This window comes from Ostrea edulis, chromosome 9 (genome assembly GCF_947568905.1).
Source record: "Ostrea edulis chromosome 9, xbOstEdul1.1, whole genome shotgun sequence".
Taxonomy (NCBI): Eukaryota; Metazoa; Mollusca; class Bivalvia; order Ostreida; family Ostreidae; genus Ostrea; species Ostrea edulis.
In genome coordinates this window covers 21,825,468-21,844,393 of record NC_079172.1, presented here as the reverse complement: position 1 = coordinate 21,844,393, position 18,926 = coordinate 21,825,468, and the positions used below count along the sequence as shown (strand labels likewise).

Here is an 18,926-nt window from a genome sequence, read left to right as displayed (position 1 = left end):
AGACCTGAACTTGAAATAAGTTGGAATACACGACTGAACCCTTTTATAAGTATAGACTAGCCATAGTTTCTTCAAATAACGTGTGTAAAACTCTCAATGAAACAGAGTAAAGTTTTGTAAGAATATGATGTGGACCTAATTGTCTGTTAACGTAAGGCAAAAGTGAATCAAACGTGACATCATTTATACTTGGTCTTTTATATGAACGATGTTCATGACTGCGTTTCCGTCTTTGGGTATTGGGGAAAGAGTCCCATCACATTCACATTATTTCCTTGTGGACTTGTCAAATTTCCCACATCATATACATTATCATTGCATCCATATGGAAATGCAGTGCCTAGGGTCCTGATCCAGTGATGTTCTCGTTGTCCACGAAAAGAGGTGCTTAATGTTGGATTGTTTTTGTGATGGTAAAGTTTTACTAAAATCCTTACCCTCATGGACAAGATGGAGTGGTCCGGTGCATTAAAATGCTTGTAAAGAAGTTGGTTACCACCATTATTAATCTGAAATCTGTGTCCCGATATTCTTTTATTAAGTGAACCCTTGGTTTCTCCCACATAAATTAAGCCACACAGGTTACACTCAATGACGTAGACAACGTTAGAAGTTTTACAAGTCGGATTATCAAAAGTTTTGACGCGGCCATGGCGCAAGCTTGGCTCTAACTCGCGACTAGTTTCTGTGGAAACGAGGGGGTTATTTATATTCGGTCTTTCCTATCCCCCTCGTTTCTGTCCAAGCCTTCATAAATTATGTGGGAAATCAGTCGCACTTCGGTTTGAATTTATTTCAGCTTATATTTGATGTGAATCGTTCGAAAACTTACATAAATCAATTCATGAATGATTTTGCCGCAAGGGAATACAATTGAAACCATTCAATTCCACACTAGAGCAACGGTAATCGTCGTCATTTCAAACACTACATCCTTTCGCTATCAAATTCGCCTCCATGATAAACAATGACTTCAGCGCATGCGTCAATTCATTTTGCAAAACACCTAGAGGCCCAAAAGGGGTGAAATGACTATTAGTAAATCGCACAAAAATCTAACCTTTTCAGTTTATTTCCCATCACACGCATTGCATTTCATTTCTGTGAATAGACTTATTCTTCTGAATATGAAAATGATGAATTACTGGAAACAAAATAAGTAGAAATGTAATTGGGAATAAAAAATATTAAAATACCATTCAAAGTGCGCAGTGTGTACTGCATTCCTGAAATGGGATTAAATATCATATCAAAGGAACCACATCTCGTGTGTCTATTTTCCCCCTTTTATATTCATTCATTTTTATTTTCATATTTTATTATTTTTGTATTTATTCCTTATACCTCCCTTTTTTAGGGGGGAGGGGGGTCCTCTTCTTATAGGGAATTTCATATCATGAATTGAAAAACAACAAACCTATGACAGAACAACAAACCTATGACAGAAGAAATTTAAACTTTAAAGGTGATTAATTTCAGTCTATCTACTTAACATTCATTGGCGGATCTCGACGGGGGAGGGGGTTGCAAGGGCTATAATCCCCCTTTTGATTTTGTCCAGAGTGAGAGAGAGAGAGAGAGAGAGAGAGAGAGTTTATTTATGCGGGAAATGACTTTCAATCGCCCACGTCTCTCCAACACGAGGCCAGCGCTTGGAAATAGAAGTGGCCAGTAGTAGATTCAGTTGATGCCAAGTGGAATGCTTGTCGGAATTCAATAAAGATATTTTCCAAACTGCAGAAATTATAATTCTTCATCGGCTGCACCTTACTCTTACCAACTGCATGCAAAGCAGAAAGGTCCTTTTCATTTCAACACGTACTTGTAAAGATATACTTACGTTCCATAATGGGCAAGGAGAGACTTTCTGGAGTGGCATTAATGAATGATTACCCCCAATATCAAACTGGGCATTAATTACCTAACAAAGAGATTCATTCACATGCATTTGAAAAGAATAAATTGAATTCTTTTGGGGGAAATGTCAAATGATCAATTCCGGATCAAACTTTAATTTTAAATATTTATGGGGGAGGGGTTCAAAACTCCTGTAAGTTTATGCAATCCGACATCGATATTCATGTACAGTTGTACAATGATTATTATTTTCAACATCATCAAATTTTGTTTTTAAGGGGGGGGGGGGGTGTCGATGAAGACTAAGTGAACATTGAACATTTATCAATGAACATTGTAAATACGTTTGTCATTTTTAATTCTTTTTTAAAGGATGTTTTAATCAGTAACTAACTTATAAAACTGCATGCATACGATAAGATTAGTACACTGTACAAAACACATCATGGTATCAACAGTCAACAAATCCTCTGGTTCACACCCCTTTGAAAATCAAGATCCGCGCCTGATATTATGGTCGAGATCAATCAAACGAGTTACCGCGACCGGACAGATAGGACACGTTTGATTGGGAAGACTCGGGAACTGTAGAGTTATGTTTGTACATGCGCAGAAGCTAGACTCCTTAGGTGTGAATAAAACTGTTGCTCTAGTGTTGTTTTGAAAAATGACGTTTGATATGAAAATCGTATCCATGACAATTTATTTAAATGTGGTAGTTTATTTTGATACCGAGCAGTATTTAATTCCTATTACATGAATATGCATGTACATGCAGTACTAAAATAATATAAATATCGTCAATATTAAACCAAACGTAGATCGTATATAATTCACTCCAAAAAGTGACTCTATCTACAATATATTGGAATCAAAACAAACATCTAGCCTTGTTTACAAATATTTATATTGAGTATTAAAAAAATATATGTCACTTAAACTTTAGCTCTGTCTATTTTCATGGTAATTTTGCTTTATATTCCCCAAAAGTTTTTATTTCACATGTCATACTCAATATTTCTCGCCATTCTCCGCCATGTTGAACACGTGATACTCCCAGTAGGAGTAAACTTTTCCAACCCGTGTTCAACACTAGTGTTGCGTACTACACGTTTTATTTACAACACTGGCAACTCGCGTAACTCGAGTTGTTCAATCAAACGTGCCCAAGGTGGTACACAATTTTATTTAAATGTGTTTTATACGAGATTTTAATATTCCCCTTTAGTTATCATTTTTATCCATCCTGGCAAGATAATGGCGTTTGTGACGTTCTTCCTCTCCATATTGAATGATGTATAGAAGTATCACACAACTATCTGTACTAAATTGGGCACCATCTGAACATGGCTGTCACTTCTCGGGTTCGGTTTCCAAAGGTAAAAAATTCACAGCACTATGGTGTTTTATTCAGTACTACAGAAAGTACTAATTTTCTCGCCATTCCTTGCAGATGTATAATATTCACCTCCGATTTGCTGAACGAAGACAAATTAAGGACATACGGGACGTTTCTTAAAATGATGAAAGGTGAAGATCAATCTCGTAACTCCTATAAGCAATACAAAATAGATATATATTTTCGTGACATTTCATGTCCATTTCACTGAAATTGTCAGTGGCGGATTTAAAGGGGGCGCCCCCCCCCCCCCCCCCCGCCCTAAAATTTTCAAATTTAAAGTAAATCGTGGTATCTTGTTTAGAAAAATGTACTACATGTAAACATTAAAAGAAGCAATAATTTCTTCCACTCCCGGAGAAATAAATGACAAAATATTTTGATTTCTTGAATTACTTTATTGGGAGAATTTAATTTTTTTCCAAAAACCCTTAAAATTTGCGTCATTTACTAATTTCACCTTATAAAAATGATAGAAAATAGTACATGACTTAATAGGAGATATACTTCAAGCTCTATAAAATCTGTAAAATCCAGTAGCTTCCGGGGTCTTTGCCCTGTATCCACTGGGGGCCCCAAGGCGGCCCCCACACCCCTGCCTCATAAAGTGCCCCCCCCCCCCCAACCGCAATTCCTTGACCCGCCCCTGATTGTATCTCTCTCTCTCTCTACGAAGCATCTTTCAGTATATCACCTGAAAATTTTGATATTTCCTGGCTTGTTGCAAGTAGAAATGTAAATTAAGCTCTTATATATTACAGATGGTTATATATGGATGTTACTACAATGTAAGTTATTGTAGCAAAGGGGAGGGAAATCGGTGGAACAATTAGGGATCGAACCCGGAACCTTTGCATTACTAGTTAGACGATCTAAACACTGAGCTAACCAGGCTGATAAACAATGTATGGTAATATTACTACAATATAAATTTTAAATCTATCTTCGAAATCATTCAAGAACTCTTTTATGTCGAGGAGGTGAGAAATTACTTTAGAGAGAATGTCAGAAACTTCGCATATGTCCTCAAAATCAAAAGTAGGAATTTATTAGAATATTAGCTTGCAAGATTATATCAGTTTGCCATGGTTTAGATGAAGACTTTCATAAATACCTGGAGCCCCAGAAGGAAATCAAGATTTTTAAAGTAATGATAGATTAAAAATCATTCATAATGACAGACTTTCAGCCTTCTCCTCCTGCTTCTATGTTACATTGAAATCTTCAAAATACTACCAGAGATATTTTCGTATAATACCTGGCTAAATCGTTGTGAACCCCATCAATAACATAACAACATATTGCCACAGGGCGCTTAAATGGTGCGAGTATCCCCCCACAAGCAAACAGTAGTTCATTAAACTCAAAGAAAATGCGCATCTCATTTAAATGTGTCGTGCCCAGGGCGTGATTTTATGTTCAAAATATATCTCTATATTAGAATTCCGTGTTAATGCCACAGCAGGACTCTAGTATAAAAGCGATACTCAGTATGTTAGTTCATTACAGAATGGATTTTAATTACATATTATGTTTGTTACACACATGTACAACGCCTTTTCAATCAGATCGCATTTCATCACAAAAGATGTCAGGATCTTTCCTACTCGAGACTCCTCAAATAAGTGAAGTTTTCATACGAAAAATCGATTCCTGAGCCAAATAACTTTTCGAAGTGCTTGTATTAAAAATATCCATCGACATTTTATACACGTTTTGATTTGTTAATAACAAAATTGTGAAAATGACCCTCAAATATGTGGATTTTGATATAAGATAGAGCTTATTCCAAATACTGTTATACCTAGTACGCATTCCGTTAATACCTCCAATAATATAAAATGTAAATGTTCTGGTTTATTGTCAATTTTATCAGTATCGACATACTGGACTACTATATTGTAAGTGAAATTGTGCACACTGAGTTTGACTACGGATAAGTCCGTTTACCTGATCAGGAAATATGGCTCACGGCGGGTGTGACCGGTCGACAGGAGATGTTTACTCCTCCTAGTCACCTGATCCCAGCTCTAGTGTGTTCAGGGGTCCGTGTTTACCCAACTATTTATTTTGCATTGCTTATATGAGTTATGAGATTGATCACTTGATCGTTATCTTCGCCTTTCATGATAAAGGATTTTTTTAAAAACAACATTCGGATAACCACATTATGTGCAATTTTCCTTGACTGTACATACATGTACATGTATATACATAGGCATGTAATAATGAATGAAAGAGATACAAGCATCTATCAAACATGTTAAGAAATATTCAGAGTTCGTCGATATATTCATAATCAGGTTCTGGTTCTGGGATCATAACGTCACTCCGTGAATTACCACGATTTAAGTTAATATGAAATTTATTCACTTCACCATGACCATGCATATTTATCAGGATCAAATTGTCAACCCGGGAAATTTTCTCATCTGTAGTATGCCGATCTCGACGTAAATTTCCCATAGGACTATATAGGTTAGGATGTCCTAGTTTTACTCTAGGGATGGATAATGGATTAGAGTAATAGATAAGTTCATGTCCATGAGTTTCCGAATTCTTCTGGATTTTCCTGCAATTGAAAAGATAGAAATAAAACTTTTGCCTTGCATGATACATGAAATTTAAATTTAGCACAGCGCAAATGTGTGTGATGTTAATTTTCCTTGCGTATTATTTCGTCTCATTTTCCCCCCTAGCGATCACCTAGTATAATCAATTATCATGTTTTCTAAAATCCTGTCCATTCAAATTAATATTGCTTGCCCCACACCTTTTTTTTAACGTGTCACATTTGCACTCAGTTGGTTCGCATAGCGTAATTAATGGTTTTATGTGAAAACAATAATAGCAGAACGGTCGAATAATAGCATATTTTATTTTCAATTTCCGAACCGTAAACTAATTCGTGATTCTTGAACAAAAGATCGCTACCAACTATAACGCTGTAACTAAATTATATTGGGATACTGTAAATCTGTGACCCTTGTACCAAAATTATGTAGCGGTTAATTTGTCAGTGATCTTACAATATTTTCAAACACCTTAAAAGTAATTCCGTGCATGTATCTGTACTGTCACATGATCGTATTAGTCATGTGACTCAAGATCAATTTTTGTTAATGATTTGAGAGTAATTAAAGAGATAACAAGACTATTAGTGCTATCAGAATCTTGAAAATGCTAGGGAATCACACAAAAAAAATTCATAGAATTGTTAGTATTTTGGCAAAATATTGAACATGGTCGCATAAGGGTATTTATTGAAAAAGAACAATTCATTTCCCCAACATGACTTGGAAACATGCTGATCTCCACGCAGGTTTCTAACAAAATATTCAGTGAACAATCCTCAACTTGAGCATGCGCTATTAACTTTCATTTCTTATTCTACCTGCTTATACACGTTAGGGGCGAATTCAGGATCGCAGCATACTGCCAGAATTGTTATTTATGATTTATGATAGCATATGACATAGATTGTACTAGTAGTTTACATTAAGATGGCATAATCATTTATGAATATCTGTAGCTTGACATTCATAATAGCGGTAGTGATATTTCCCCGCGATACAACTGAGATACATGTATATATAGGATTTGCTCGGGAAACGTAATTAGAATACGAAACTACAGTAATTTTAGCGTAAAATAAACCAGATCTTTTGATATACATCACTTTATGTCACATGACCTCAATTTACATGGTTTGTTTAACTTCTGTTTATGATCTATTTATGTCGTGTACACCAGTCGCGATAGCCTACGCTCGTTTTGTAACCGGAAGCTCGGGTTCGATTCTTGATCCCATATCCCCGTCAAGCGTAAGACGATGAACATATATAGTGACTGTTTCTTCATCAAGTGACCAACAGAAAAAAGAATCACGAGTGTTTGGGATGACTGATTGATTGATTAATTTTTTGTTTTACGTTCCTTTGAGATCTTTTGGATGACATTAAAAACACCCCCTGGCCGTAAGCACAATGCATAGGACAAACGTTTAGACATGTAGCTGGTGACGTCTCTCTATGAGAGATAAATTCTCGATTGGGACGTAAACATACAAACACTTGTTCTGTCGCGGGATATCAGTTTTAGGATTTATCTGTAAACCTTGCTGTTGTGGGATATCAATTTTAAGGTTTATCTGTAAACATTGCTGTTGTGAGATATCAGTTTTAGAGTCTATCTGTAAACATTGCTGTTGTGAGATATCAGTTTTAGGGTCTATCTGTAAACATTGCTGTCGCGGGATATCAGTTTTAGGGTCTATCTGTAAACATTACTGTCGCGGGATATCAGTTTTTAAGGTCTATCTGTAAACATTATTATTGTGAGATATCAGTTTTAGGATCTATCTGTAAACATTGCTGTTGTGGGATATCAGTTTTAGGGTCTATCTGTAAACATTGCTGTTGTACGATATCAGTTTTAGGATCTACATGTATCTGTAAACATTGCTGTTGTGGGATATCAGTTTTAGGGTTTATCTGTAAACATTTCTGTCGCAGAATATCAGTTTCAGGGTCTATCTGTAAACATTGCTGTTGCGGGATATCAGTTTTAGGGTCTATCTGTAAACATTACTGTTGTGAGATATCAGTTTTAGGGTCTATCTGTAAACATTGCTGTTGTACGATATCAGTTTTAGGATCTACATGTATCTGTAAACATTGCTGTTGTGGGATATCAGTTTTAGGGTCTATCTGTAAACATTGCTGTTGTACGATATCAGTTTTAGGATCTACATGTATCTGTAAACAGTGCTGTTGTGGGATATCAGTTTCAGGGTCTATCTGTAAACATTACTGTTGTGGGATAGCAGTTTTAGGGTCTATCTGTAAACATTACTGTTGTGAGATATCAGTTTTAGGATCTATCTGTAAACATTACTGTTGTGAGATATCAGTTTTAGGGTCTTTCTGTAAACATTGCTGTAGTGGAATATCTGTTTTAGGGTCTATTTGTAAACATTGCTGTTGTGGGATATCAGTTTTAGGATCTATCTGTAAACATTGCTGTCGCGGGATATCAGTTTTAGGATATATCTGTAAACATTACTGTTGTGAGATATCAGTTTCAGGGTCTATCTGTAAACATTGCTGTCGCGGAATATCAGTTTTAGGGTCTATTTGTAAACATTACTGTTGTGAGATATCAGTTTTAGGGTCTATTTGTACACATTGCTGTCGCGGGATATCAGTTTTAGGGTCTATCTGTAAACATTATTATTGTGAGATATCAGTTTTAGGGTCTATCTGTAAACATTGCTGTCGCGGGATATCAATTTCAGGATCTATCTGTAAACATTGCTGTTGTGGGATATCAGTTTTAGGATCTATCTGTAAACATTTCTGTCGCGGAATATCAGTTTTAGGGTCTATATGTAAACATTATTATTGTGAGATATCAGTTTTAGGGTCTATCTGTAAACATTGCTGTCGCGGGATATCAATTTCAGGATCTATCTGTAAACATTACTGTTGTGAGATATCAGTTTTAGGGTGTATCTGTAAACATTGCTGTCGCGGGATATCAGTTTTAGGGTCTATCTGTAAACATGGTTGTCGCGGGATATCAGGTTTTAGGGTCTATCTGTAAGCATTGCTGTTGTGGGATATCAGTTTTAGAGTCTATCTGTAAACATTGCTGTTGTGGGATATCAGTCTTAGGGTCTATCTGTAAGCATTGCTGTCGCGGGATATCATTTTTAGGGTCTATCTGTAAACATTGCTGTTGTGGGATATCAGTTTTAGGGTCTATCTGTAAACATTGCTGTTGTGGGATATCAGTTTTAGGGTCTATCGATATTTTTTGCTTTTCATTTTTGTGCCTTAGTCGCCGATTGCGGTGGGTCAGTGGTTAGTGCGTTCGTTTCGTGACCATTGGTCGTGGGTTGGAGTCCTGCTCGTGCCTTGCATAAAGAATAAGTAGTTATTTTTCGTAAAACGCTCGGCATTGAGAAGTGAGATTTGAAGCCCGATCTACCGACACTTTTAAAATTGAGGTATCGTGTCACAGCAGGTATTGGCACGATAACGAACCATTAAGCGTAGGTATTGAGCACCATTCTTGGATTTACATTTGTGGTACTTTACCTACAGATGGCGATATCGCGATTGAGACAAACACTCTGGGACTTTTGTCAGAAGATTTTGGATTGTATGATACGAATATGTCTCGATGATCTGCAGCTCAAAGCACTATATCATTTCCCCAACTTTAAACCAAGTCCTGCAATATGTTTTCCTGATAAAGGGGATCCATAACGATTATAGGGGGCAAGTGTATCCTTGTATATACAAATTGTATGACATATATATCATGTACATGTATCCGATGTATAGTTGCAACGACATAATAATAGTTTATGTTTAACGACTTTTACATGAGAAATGCAAATGATAAAAGTTCAAATTAGGAGTTTGGCAGACGAGGAAAGAGACAGAAGTCATGATAGAGCAGAGTGATGAAATATAAGTTCACTGTAGACGGACAGAGATACAGACAACACGATACACCGTAGGGAGAGTAAACAACACAATGACATTGAAAGCAGTTTGTCATTGTATTGTACACTTTAAACGTTTGATAAGTTTTATGATGTGACGAACAAAGCTCATTATGTAATAATTAACCTTTTGTGTTTTCTTCTGACGAAAATCATCCCACACATGATGACTAACACGACCAACACTGTACAGCCAGTCGCGGATGCAAGAAATAGCACTGGAAAAGATAAATAATAAATATCTTATAATACAATCATCCGTGCTCAAGTAAATTAGAAAAATAAAAATCAGAAAACGATTGTTTGTACTTATAATCTGGTTTACCGAATTGAAACCATTACTAATTACCGATATTATATTGTTATTTATGAACACTTACCCTTGACATTCTTTTGTGTTGAATTTTTCGGCAACATTGTAATTTCAGTGGTGTGATCCGCTGTAGTGAAATTTTTCTCTTTTGTCATCACTGATGTCGGAAAAAATGTCACCGTCTTTTGTACAGTGTTTTGAGATGACGGATTATCTTCTTTCCTCGTGGTTACTAGATAAGGGGGATAACTCCTGGAAGAAGAGAGCGACGAGGCTTGTTGATTTCCCCACCGAGTTGTCTCTTTGACATCGGAGCTTTGTAGTGTTTGAAATGTCTTAGATATCAGAGAAAACGTAGACGGATTAGAGATTGACGATACTATCGAGGGAATCACTGGTGTGGACATATTGTGTGACTTTGGAGTTGTTGGCATATTTGTTGAACTTGAGAGTGACGAATCAACTGTTGTTGGATGACGCATTTGCAGCGTACCGTGGTATGGCATACTTAAAGAGTTACTGAACGAAGAAGTTGTAGGTTCTTGTGACTTAGTGGAATGACTTTAGACAAATGGTGTAGTTTGTGCTGTGCTTGAACGATTACGAAATACTAATGCTGTTTATCCTACATGTAGTAAGCTTGTCTTCATATGAGTGTATGTAGCGGTAAGTTGTAATTCTAAAGTATATGTAATAATAAATAAAACTGCTGCTGTGTGTAGTGTGTCCGTTGAAGGTTTGTACGTAACTGTTGCTGGTTTGGACGGGCTTGAGGAGGTACTAGATACAGGTGTTGCATGCTGGGACTTGTTTGTTGAATATTTAGATGTAGGTGTCGTTGGATTTAGCGAACTTGACGAAATGATGGTTTTGGACATTGTTCGTTGTGATGAGTGACTAGAATTAAATGCGGATGGCTCTGCTGAAAAAGTTGATGTTTGTAACTTTAGTATTGTGGCATTCGATAAACTCTCATTGAATATCGAAGTACTGGCTTCTGATCTACTTGTCAGTGTACGTAACAAAAATGTAGTGAATGATACGTTATTTAAAGAAGTATTTTTTGATGTCACTGAAGTGAACTGCCCTTTTATTGAGTACATTAAGGTGTTTGACGATATTGTAGTAGATCCTTTCTCACTTGTTAAACTATTCGGTTTAGTGACGTCTTCACCGAAAGTCAAACCGGTATTTCCTACTTTAGTTCGGTATCCATTCTGTTGTATATCTGTAGCTGGATATTCACTCTGTTGAATATCTGTTGTTGGATATTCATTATGTTGCATATCAGTTGTTGGATATCCGCTCTGTTGTATATCTGTAGTTGGATATTCACTATGTTGTATATCAGTTGTTGGATATTCATTCTCTTGTATACCAGTTGTTGGATATTCATTATGTTGTATATCAGTTGTTGGATATCCGCTCTGTTGTATATCTGTAGTTGGATATTCACTATGTTGTATATCAGTTGTTGGATATTCACTATGTTGTATATCAGTTGTTGGATATTCATTCTCTTGTATACCAGTTGTTGGATATTCATTCTGTTGTATATCTATAGGTGGATATTCATTCTGTTGTATATCAGTTGTTGGATATTCATTCTGTTTTGTATCTGTAGTTGGATATTCATTCTGTTTTGTATCTGTAGTTGGATATTCACTCTGTTGTGTATCTGTAGTTGGATATTCATTCTGTTGTATATCTATAGGTATCGTTTGCGTACTGTGTTGTTCCTGGTACAATGTATTGGATTGCTCACTCATTGTGGTGGAATATATACTTTTCGTTAATGTTGTATACCTTTCATTTGAATAATTTACACATGTTCTATTATTAGTATTCAATGCTGACATGTTCGTAATATCACTATCTGTAATAGAAAGGAATATATGAGACAGGGTGATATTTTTCTAAGTAAATATAATATTTCATTATTTATATTATGAAGATTAGTATATGACAAATATTGTCTTTATCATTAATATAATGACTTTCATTTTTGCAGTAACTCCCTTACACCGGCAGTTGGGGACGCATTTACCACTGCGGTCCTAAGCTTCACATAAATAGTATTAGCAAACAGGGTATAGTAAAGCTTACGTTACCAAACTCTTTATTATGCTAAGTTTTAACAGGTTATATCTATGACAAAAGGTTTAATTTCTTCCATTTTATGGAGAAAACTTTTTCAAATATGCACTTCATCAAATTGTAGAAGGAAGGGTGTTGTAGGGGTATTTGACGTTTATTTTTGTTCAAGCTTAAATGCAATTAATACCGAGAATTGCAGTAGCAATATGTTTTAAAAACAGACACCTAGAATTAAAAGCACAGTGAAAGCATTTTGATATAATCAGGCACGTAGCATCGTTAAAAAAAAGGGGGGGGGGGGGGGGAGAAATGGACTTCATGCTATTGCCTGAAAAGTCTTGACAAGTAAATGAAGAAAGAAAAAAATATCCAAAGCTCGAAAGATACGTGGCAAGGCTTGATCTTTCAGTTCCATTCATCGGTTAAAGTTTACATTCCCAATACCATTCACGGCAGTGCTGTTTAAAAAAGAAGAAGGAGGGAGTGGTCAACCAGCCTATCGACCTCTGCATGTAAAAATAACCAACTTTGTATGTAATGATAAGAGAGGCAGATCCATTGTTGCTATACGCTTGATAATTATTTAAGTGCTTGTTTGAGTAATTGAAGTGCGAGAAAAGCCGTAAGTTGATTTACACAAAATTTAACTTTAAAAAGATTGAATCACACACGAAAAAATATTTGAACAGAAATATTGTTTTAGAAATACTAATTCGAGATAATTAAAATGTTCTGTTTATTGGCACCTGGTGTACATTTAGTCACAAGTAGTTTTGTCCAGTGTGAAATGATAAATTATTAATATATATGTATGCGTTGATTGCATAAAGTGTTTTCAGGTATTGTGTTTTGGTTGTCGAAAATATTTATCCCGTGGGGATCCGGGATAGAATAGGTCCTCAGTACCCCCTTGTTTGTCGTAAGAGGCAACTAAATGGAGCGGTCCTTCGGATGAGACCGCAAAATCCGAGATCCCGTGTCACAGCAGGTGTGGCACGATAAAGATCCCTCCATGTTCAATGGCCATAAGCGCCGAGCATAGTCCTAAATTTTGCAGCCCTTCACCGGCAGTGGTGACGTCTCCATATTAGTGAAATATTCTCGAGAGGGACGATAAACAATATTCAATCAATCGACAATATTGATAAAAATTAGTGATGAAGAAGTGCTGATAAAAGGACATCCTGATTCTGATCTACAGAAGTCGAGGACTAGTTAATATTTACATACATCACACAAGGGACACATATAAATGTAATCAGTGACTAAAATATTTTCTTTATTTATATTATTTTTAAGTCATTACACTTGATTCTTAGAAACATCCCTTAACTGGCAATTAATTACAATCAAAAATAGTAAATTTTCTATCTATTTTTAATATGATACCGTCAACCGAGGACCGCAATATGCTGCGCGCCCTCTGTAATCAGGGGGGAAATCACTCGCACAGCATGGTGAAAAATGTAAGCCATTTAAGTGCAACTTAATAGTATATTATGTAAACATCTCTAAAAGCTACCAACAGATTATGAGATCACAATGGTCAGTAATAGCACCATGTAAATATTTATAGAATGTATATAGAACTCTCCAATTTTATCAGCTGTTTAAATTCCCTCTCTTTATTATTGTTCATATTTGTATTGATCATCCAAGAATATAGAAGTGTTGTATAGGAGATTTTCAAAGTACATATTCAATACAAGTAATTTTCTTTTGAGTTTTCTTTTCAATCATCATATACAAATCAAAGTACATGTATTTACTTTGTATTAATACATTTGCTGAATATTTTGATTTTATGCACTTTGTATGATAGTAATTAAGTAAGAGTGATCATATGCATACCTACATTATCTCCAATTGGTTGTCGTTCGTCGTCGTCTATTAACAACTAGCATCATTGGGACAAGGGCGACATAAATTGTAAATTTCAGGACTCTTGCACTCCTGGGGCCCTGGGAGCAGGGCATAAACGATAAATGTGAATATCGCAAGGGGTCTTCTGTCTAATCCAGTATTATGTATAAAATATTCCCAAGGAAACTTATTACATTGTATAAAGTTACCGCGTGCCATAGAGAGTTCTGACCGACAGAGCGGTAGAGGGAGAGATAGACAGGGTGATTAGTATAGGAATACGAATATCACCTTTACAACCTTCATGTTTGGTTATTTGTTTGGTATTTACGTCTACAAATGGCCCTCCACTCCTGTAAACACCAAACTACTAGTATGAGTACTGTAGTATGTATCCTCTACATTGAAGGTTAATATTGAGACGATCCGGAGAAAGATATTCCGATCGTGTAGGATTTAATTTTAGAGTATGACCGATAGGTGGCGTTAGTCTCGCTAAAGGGTATATAAAGAAGCGAGGCGGTGGATTCAACATCATTTTTGCACTTGACTCCAGAGTGAGAAGATCGGCAGTACCGTAGATAAAAGGTAATATTCATATTGTTTATTTCTTTTGATTAAAATCAGACGTGACTGAACAAGTCTTTCCTGTTTTAATTAATCGTAATAATCAAAACTGGAGCTGTAAGAGCTGGGACTCAAAAGAGCCAATTGAGCCGCGCTGTGAGAGCCGGGAGCCAAAGTGAGCCGAGAGCCGGATTGAGCCAAGAGCCGGGAGCCACGACAGTAAAGTCAAGAGCCGGGATTTGTACATAATTGATTAATAAAATTGTAAATACGTTACTTCAATCATTTATATGTATATATTGAACTGCTATAATCCTCAGCAAGTTATCTGAGGGATCTCAAGCGCCGCATTTTGCGAATTAATAGGGATACACGCTACAAATTTTGGTGGCAGCGGTGGGATTAATTCTAGCAGTGTCAATTATTATTTTTTTTTATATCATGGAGGATATAAATGCCACGATAAGGGAACTTGCAGCAAATTGCCTCTTATGAACTGGAGTTGTCTAGGCATAGCCACTCGACACCTTTAAAACCTGTTAATGCACCCAGCCAAATCGGAATGGGATTAATTCTAGCAGTGTCAATTATTATTTTTTCTATATCATGGAGGATATAAATGCCACGATAAGGGAACTTGAGCAGCAAATTGCCTCTTATGAACTGGAGTTGTCTAGTCATAGCCACTCGACACCTTTAAAACCTGTTAATGCACCCAGCCAAATCGGAATGGACTCCGGGTTTAGAACAGCCTGCACAGTTACTGACAGTGAGCCAGAAGAGCAATCAGGAGCCAGGAGAAAATCTGTGAGATTTGAAGATTCATCTCACGACATTCACAAGACAGACACAGAACGCGATGAATACGACCTTAGCCCTTATCTTAATAAGGAAGACAGAAATGTAACAATGAGACGACCTCAGGCTCATAAGTCGTATTCCAGTGCAAGACCAAAATATGAGACGCACAGCTCCTATGCAGCAAAGGGACGACAGAGCATCCCGAACATAACGCCAGCGACTTACGATGGTTCTACATCTTGACTAGATTACAAATCACACTTTGAAGCGTGTGCGAAGCTGTGCCAATGGGATGAGACGACAAAAGGTCTATACCTCTCCGTATCAATAAGAGGAAGTGCACAAGGTATTCTCGGAAACATATATGATGGTAGGGAAATGAGCTATGATGAGCTTGTATCTGCTTTGGATGATATATTCGCTCCACCAGATCAAATAGATTTATACAGAACGCAGTTGAGAGAGCGCAGACAAAGAGCTTCGGAATCCATTCCAGAGTTAGGACAGCATATTAAATTTGGCATACCCTACAGTTCCTGCAGATGTAAAAGAAACTCTTGCCAAGGATCATTTCATCGAGGCACTAGCTATTTCAGATAGGCGATTGCGTATTAAACAGGCAAGACCAAAGAATTTGAATGAAACATTGAGGCATGCTATCGAATTAGAGGCTTTCTTTAAAACTGAACAAAGAATTGGGGGTATTAATTCTATGATAAGAGCCGTTGGACAAGATTCGTCTGGTACAGTAGCCGACGAATTGGGTAAAGTAAATGACACAATCACAGAACTCCAGAGAACAATGTCTACAATCACACGGGAGCTGAAAGAACTAAGTGAAAGAGACACAAGACGAAGAACAGATCGCAAGTCCAGCAGAGATTCTAATTGGCGAAAAGATATAGAGGGCTATAACTGTGGCAAGAAAGGTCACATAAAGAAAGAATGCCGCTCTAAGACAGTAAGACCAAACAGCTCTGCAACACCAAGCTCATTGCAAAACACATCTGGCAAAACAGAGCTGTTAAATCCGCAAAATCCTCCCGGAAAAGTTGGTGTTAGTGGAGAAGGGGGAATATTCATTAAAGGATATGTTAATGAGCTCGAACTTCACCTTTTAGTTGATTCAGGAGCTACATTGTCTCTCTTATCAAAACAGGCATTTAATAGAATTTACGGAAATGGCTCGACAGATATGCTGCGAGAGGTAAATGTGCCTGTACTGCAAGCGAATTCAGATCCTCTGATTACGCATGGACAGTTGAAAACCCCGTTTATGATCAATGATGTTGTATACAACACGATGGCCATTGTTACGAATCTGTCAGTAGACGTGATCCTTGGATTAGACTTTCTGATAAAGAATAAATGTGTCATTGATATGAGTCAAAGACGCCTATTCTCTACCAAGGATTGATGAGACACTCGATCACTTATCTGGAGCACGTTGGTTCTCAACTCTGGATCTCTCGTCTGGCTACTGGCAAGTCGAGATGGAGCCTGACGATAGACCAAAAACTGCGTTCATCACTAACAAAGGCCTATACCAATTCAAAGTAATGCCTTTTGGGCTTTGTAACGCACCCGCAACTTTTGAAAAGCTTATGGAAACTTGTCTTATGTGGACTTCATTGGGAGATATGCCTCATATACTTAGATGAACATTATTGTCTTTGGCAAAACCTTTGAGGAAATGAAAATTAGTCTTCAGAAAGTATTTGACCGTCTCCATACTGCTGCACTGAAGTTAAAGGCAAGAAAATGCACTTTGTATGGTGAGTAGGTTGAGTATTTGGGACACATTATCACTGTTTTGATTAATCGTAATAATCAAAACTCGAGCTGTAAGAGCTGGGACTCAAAAGAGCCAATTGAGCCGCGCTGTAAGAGCCGGGAGCCAAAGTGAGCCGAGCTACGAGAGCCGGATTGAGCCAAGAGCCGGGAGGCAAACAGAGCCACGACAGTAAAGTCAAGAGCCGGGATTTGCACATAATTGATTAATAAAATTGTAAATACGTTACTTCAATCATTTATATGTATATATTGAACTGCTAGAATCCTCAGCAAGTTATCTGAGGGATCTCAAGCGCCGCATTTTGCGAATTAATAGGGATACACGCTACAACATTAAAGTCAATTGGGAACGTGTTGTTATAAATACACTTACTAGATTGACATAAAAAGGGAAGGGTCTCCGATATATTTTTTGCAATCAGTTGATGGTGATCAGTATCCACTGCTATCTTTCTTGCTGAAAAGAGATTTGAGGGTTTAGCACTTTGAGATCTAGATAAATGATCTTTGTAATAACAGCTGGATTTGAAATACTAGTACATGTGACTACTTTCTTTCTCATATCATGGATACATGCAACATTTTTGTATCTAACACGTCTACATGTACTTCTGTATCTCAGCGTTTTAAAAAGACACTTCATTTATTTGGAATATATGTCCTTCTGTACTAATGGGATACGTCTCTTTAAAGACTCTTTCCTTAAAATTCTGTCGTAAGACGTCATCGAATGCGTTTTGTTAGAAACACACATCTTAATGAGTCTTCATTTAGAAATTTCATGTGAAATTGCTTTGATAAAGCTCCGATATGTTTATTCAAGATATCAAAGAGAAATTGTGGTCATCGCTGTATTCGTGATATGTATGTTTAATTCGCTTAAGGTAACTCCATACTCGCAGTTTTATCTGATACAAGTTTAATTTTATTTCCATTTATTAGAGTTAAAACTAACAAATTATCAAATAAAACATACAAGTCATCACACTTTTTAAGATATGTAACATACATATACAAAATCATATATCACAGTCAGAAAATTGCAATATTCCTTAAATAGTGTTATCAAAATTTAAGAATAACTGGTTATGACGATATGATAGCATTCATAACAATTTCATGAAACTGTTCCTGCACAAAACTATACAAAATTTCTGTAAAAAATATAGAAAATCTATCGCGTAATAGACTTGATAAAGAAATCAATAAAAACAGAGTTATTGCCCTTGGGTTCAATATTTAAAAACTGATCATTGATTATTTATCTATAACTTTGACTTTTAAAGTACATTGTAGTTTATTTTTGACAAGATTTTTTATAATAACTATCAGAAAAGATTCCAACAAAAATTATGTTCAAATCATGCATAAATCTAAATAAACAATTGATTTTGTAAAATCTGATGACATCACAGGAGGGTGGAATTACTTTAAGTTCAAACAGCATAGGAAATACCTGACCCATAATCCATTTCTAAAAGTAATTTAGCTTGGACCTTCTGATTTTAAAAAAACCCAGTTGGTGTCATCCTTAGGTTGAATGACTCTTCATTTGAAAATAGTATTAATAATATGATTGTTGAGATTTATCACTGTTCATTATCTTCCCTTTTTGCATATTGTTTAAAATATCACCCAGGTACTTCCCCTTTCCAATATCTGCCTCTTTAGCCTTCTGACCCCAGGGATCATCCTAAAGGACAACCTACTAGGAAAGTGTT

General features: G+C 36.4%; 1 protein-coding gene across 1 annotated transcript; it reads right to left on the bottom strand.

Moving 5' to 3' along the window:
* Window positions 1–5,424: 5,424 nt before the first annotated feature.
* LOC125657533 (uncharacterized) lies at window positions 5,425–10,709 on the bottom strand. Its single transcript, XM_048888175.2, has 3 exons — window positions 10,151–10,709; window positions 9,898–9,988; window positions 5,425–5,828 (listed from the first exon to the last, which is right to left on the bottom strand). The coding sequence occupies exons 1-3, from the start codon at window positions 10,587–10,589 to the stop codon at window positions 5,531–5,533; spliced, it is 828 nt and encodes a 275-aa protein (XP_048744132.2). The 5' UTR covers window positions 10,590–10,709; the 3' UTR covers window positions 5,425–5,530.
* Window positions 10,710–18,926: the final 8,217 nt, after the last annotated feature.

Bases quoted from the DNA above. Each gene is read 5' to 3' on its own strand.
- LOC125657533 (XM_048888175.2), bottom strand. From the start codon at position 10,589: ATGCCATACCACGGTACGCTGCAAATGCGTCATCCAACAACAGTTGAT. The intron at 9,989-10,150 runs GTAAGTGTTCAT...TATCTTTTCCAG, and splicing joins AACACAAAAGAATGTCAAGG to TGCTATTTCTTGCATCCGCG. The intron at 5,829-9,897 runs GTTAATTATTAC...TTTCAATTGCAG, and splicing joins GTCAGAAGAAAACACAAAAG to GAAAATCCAGAAGAATTCGG.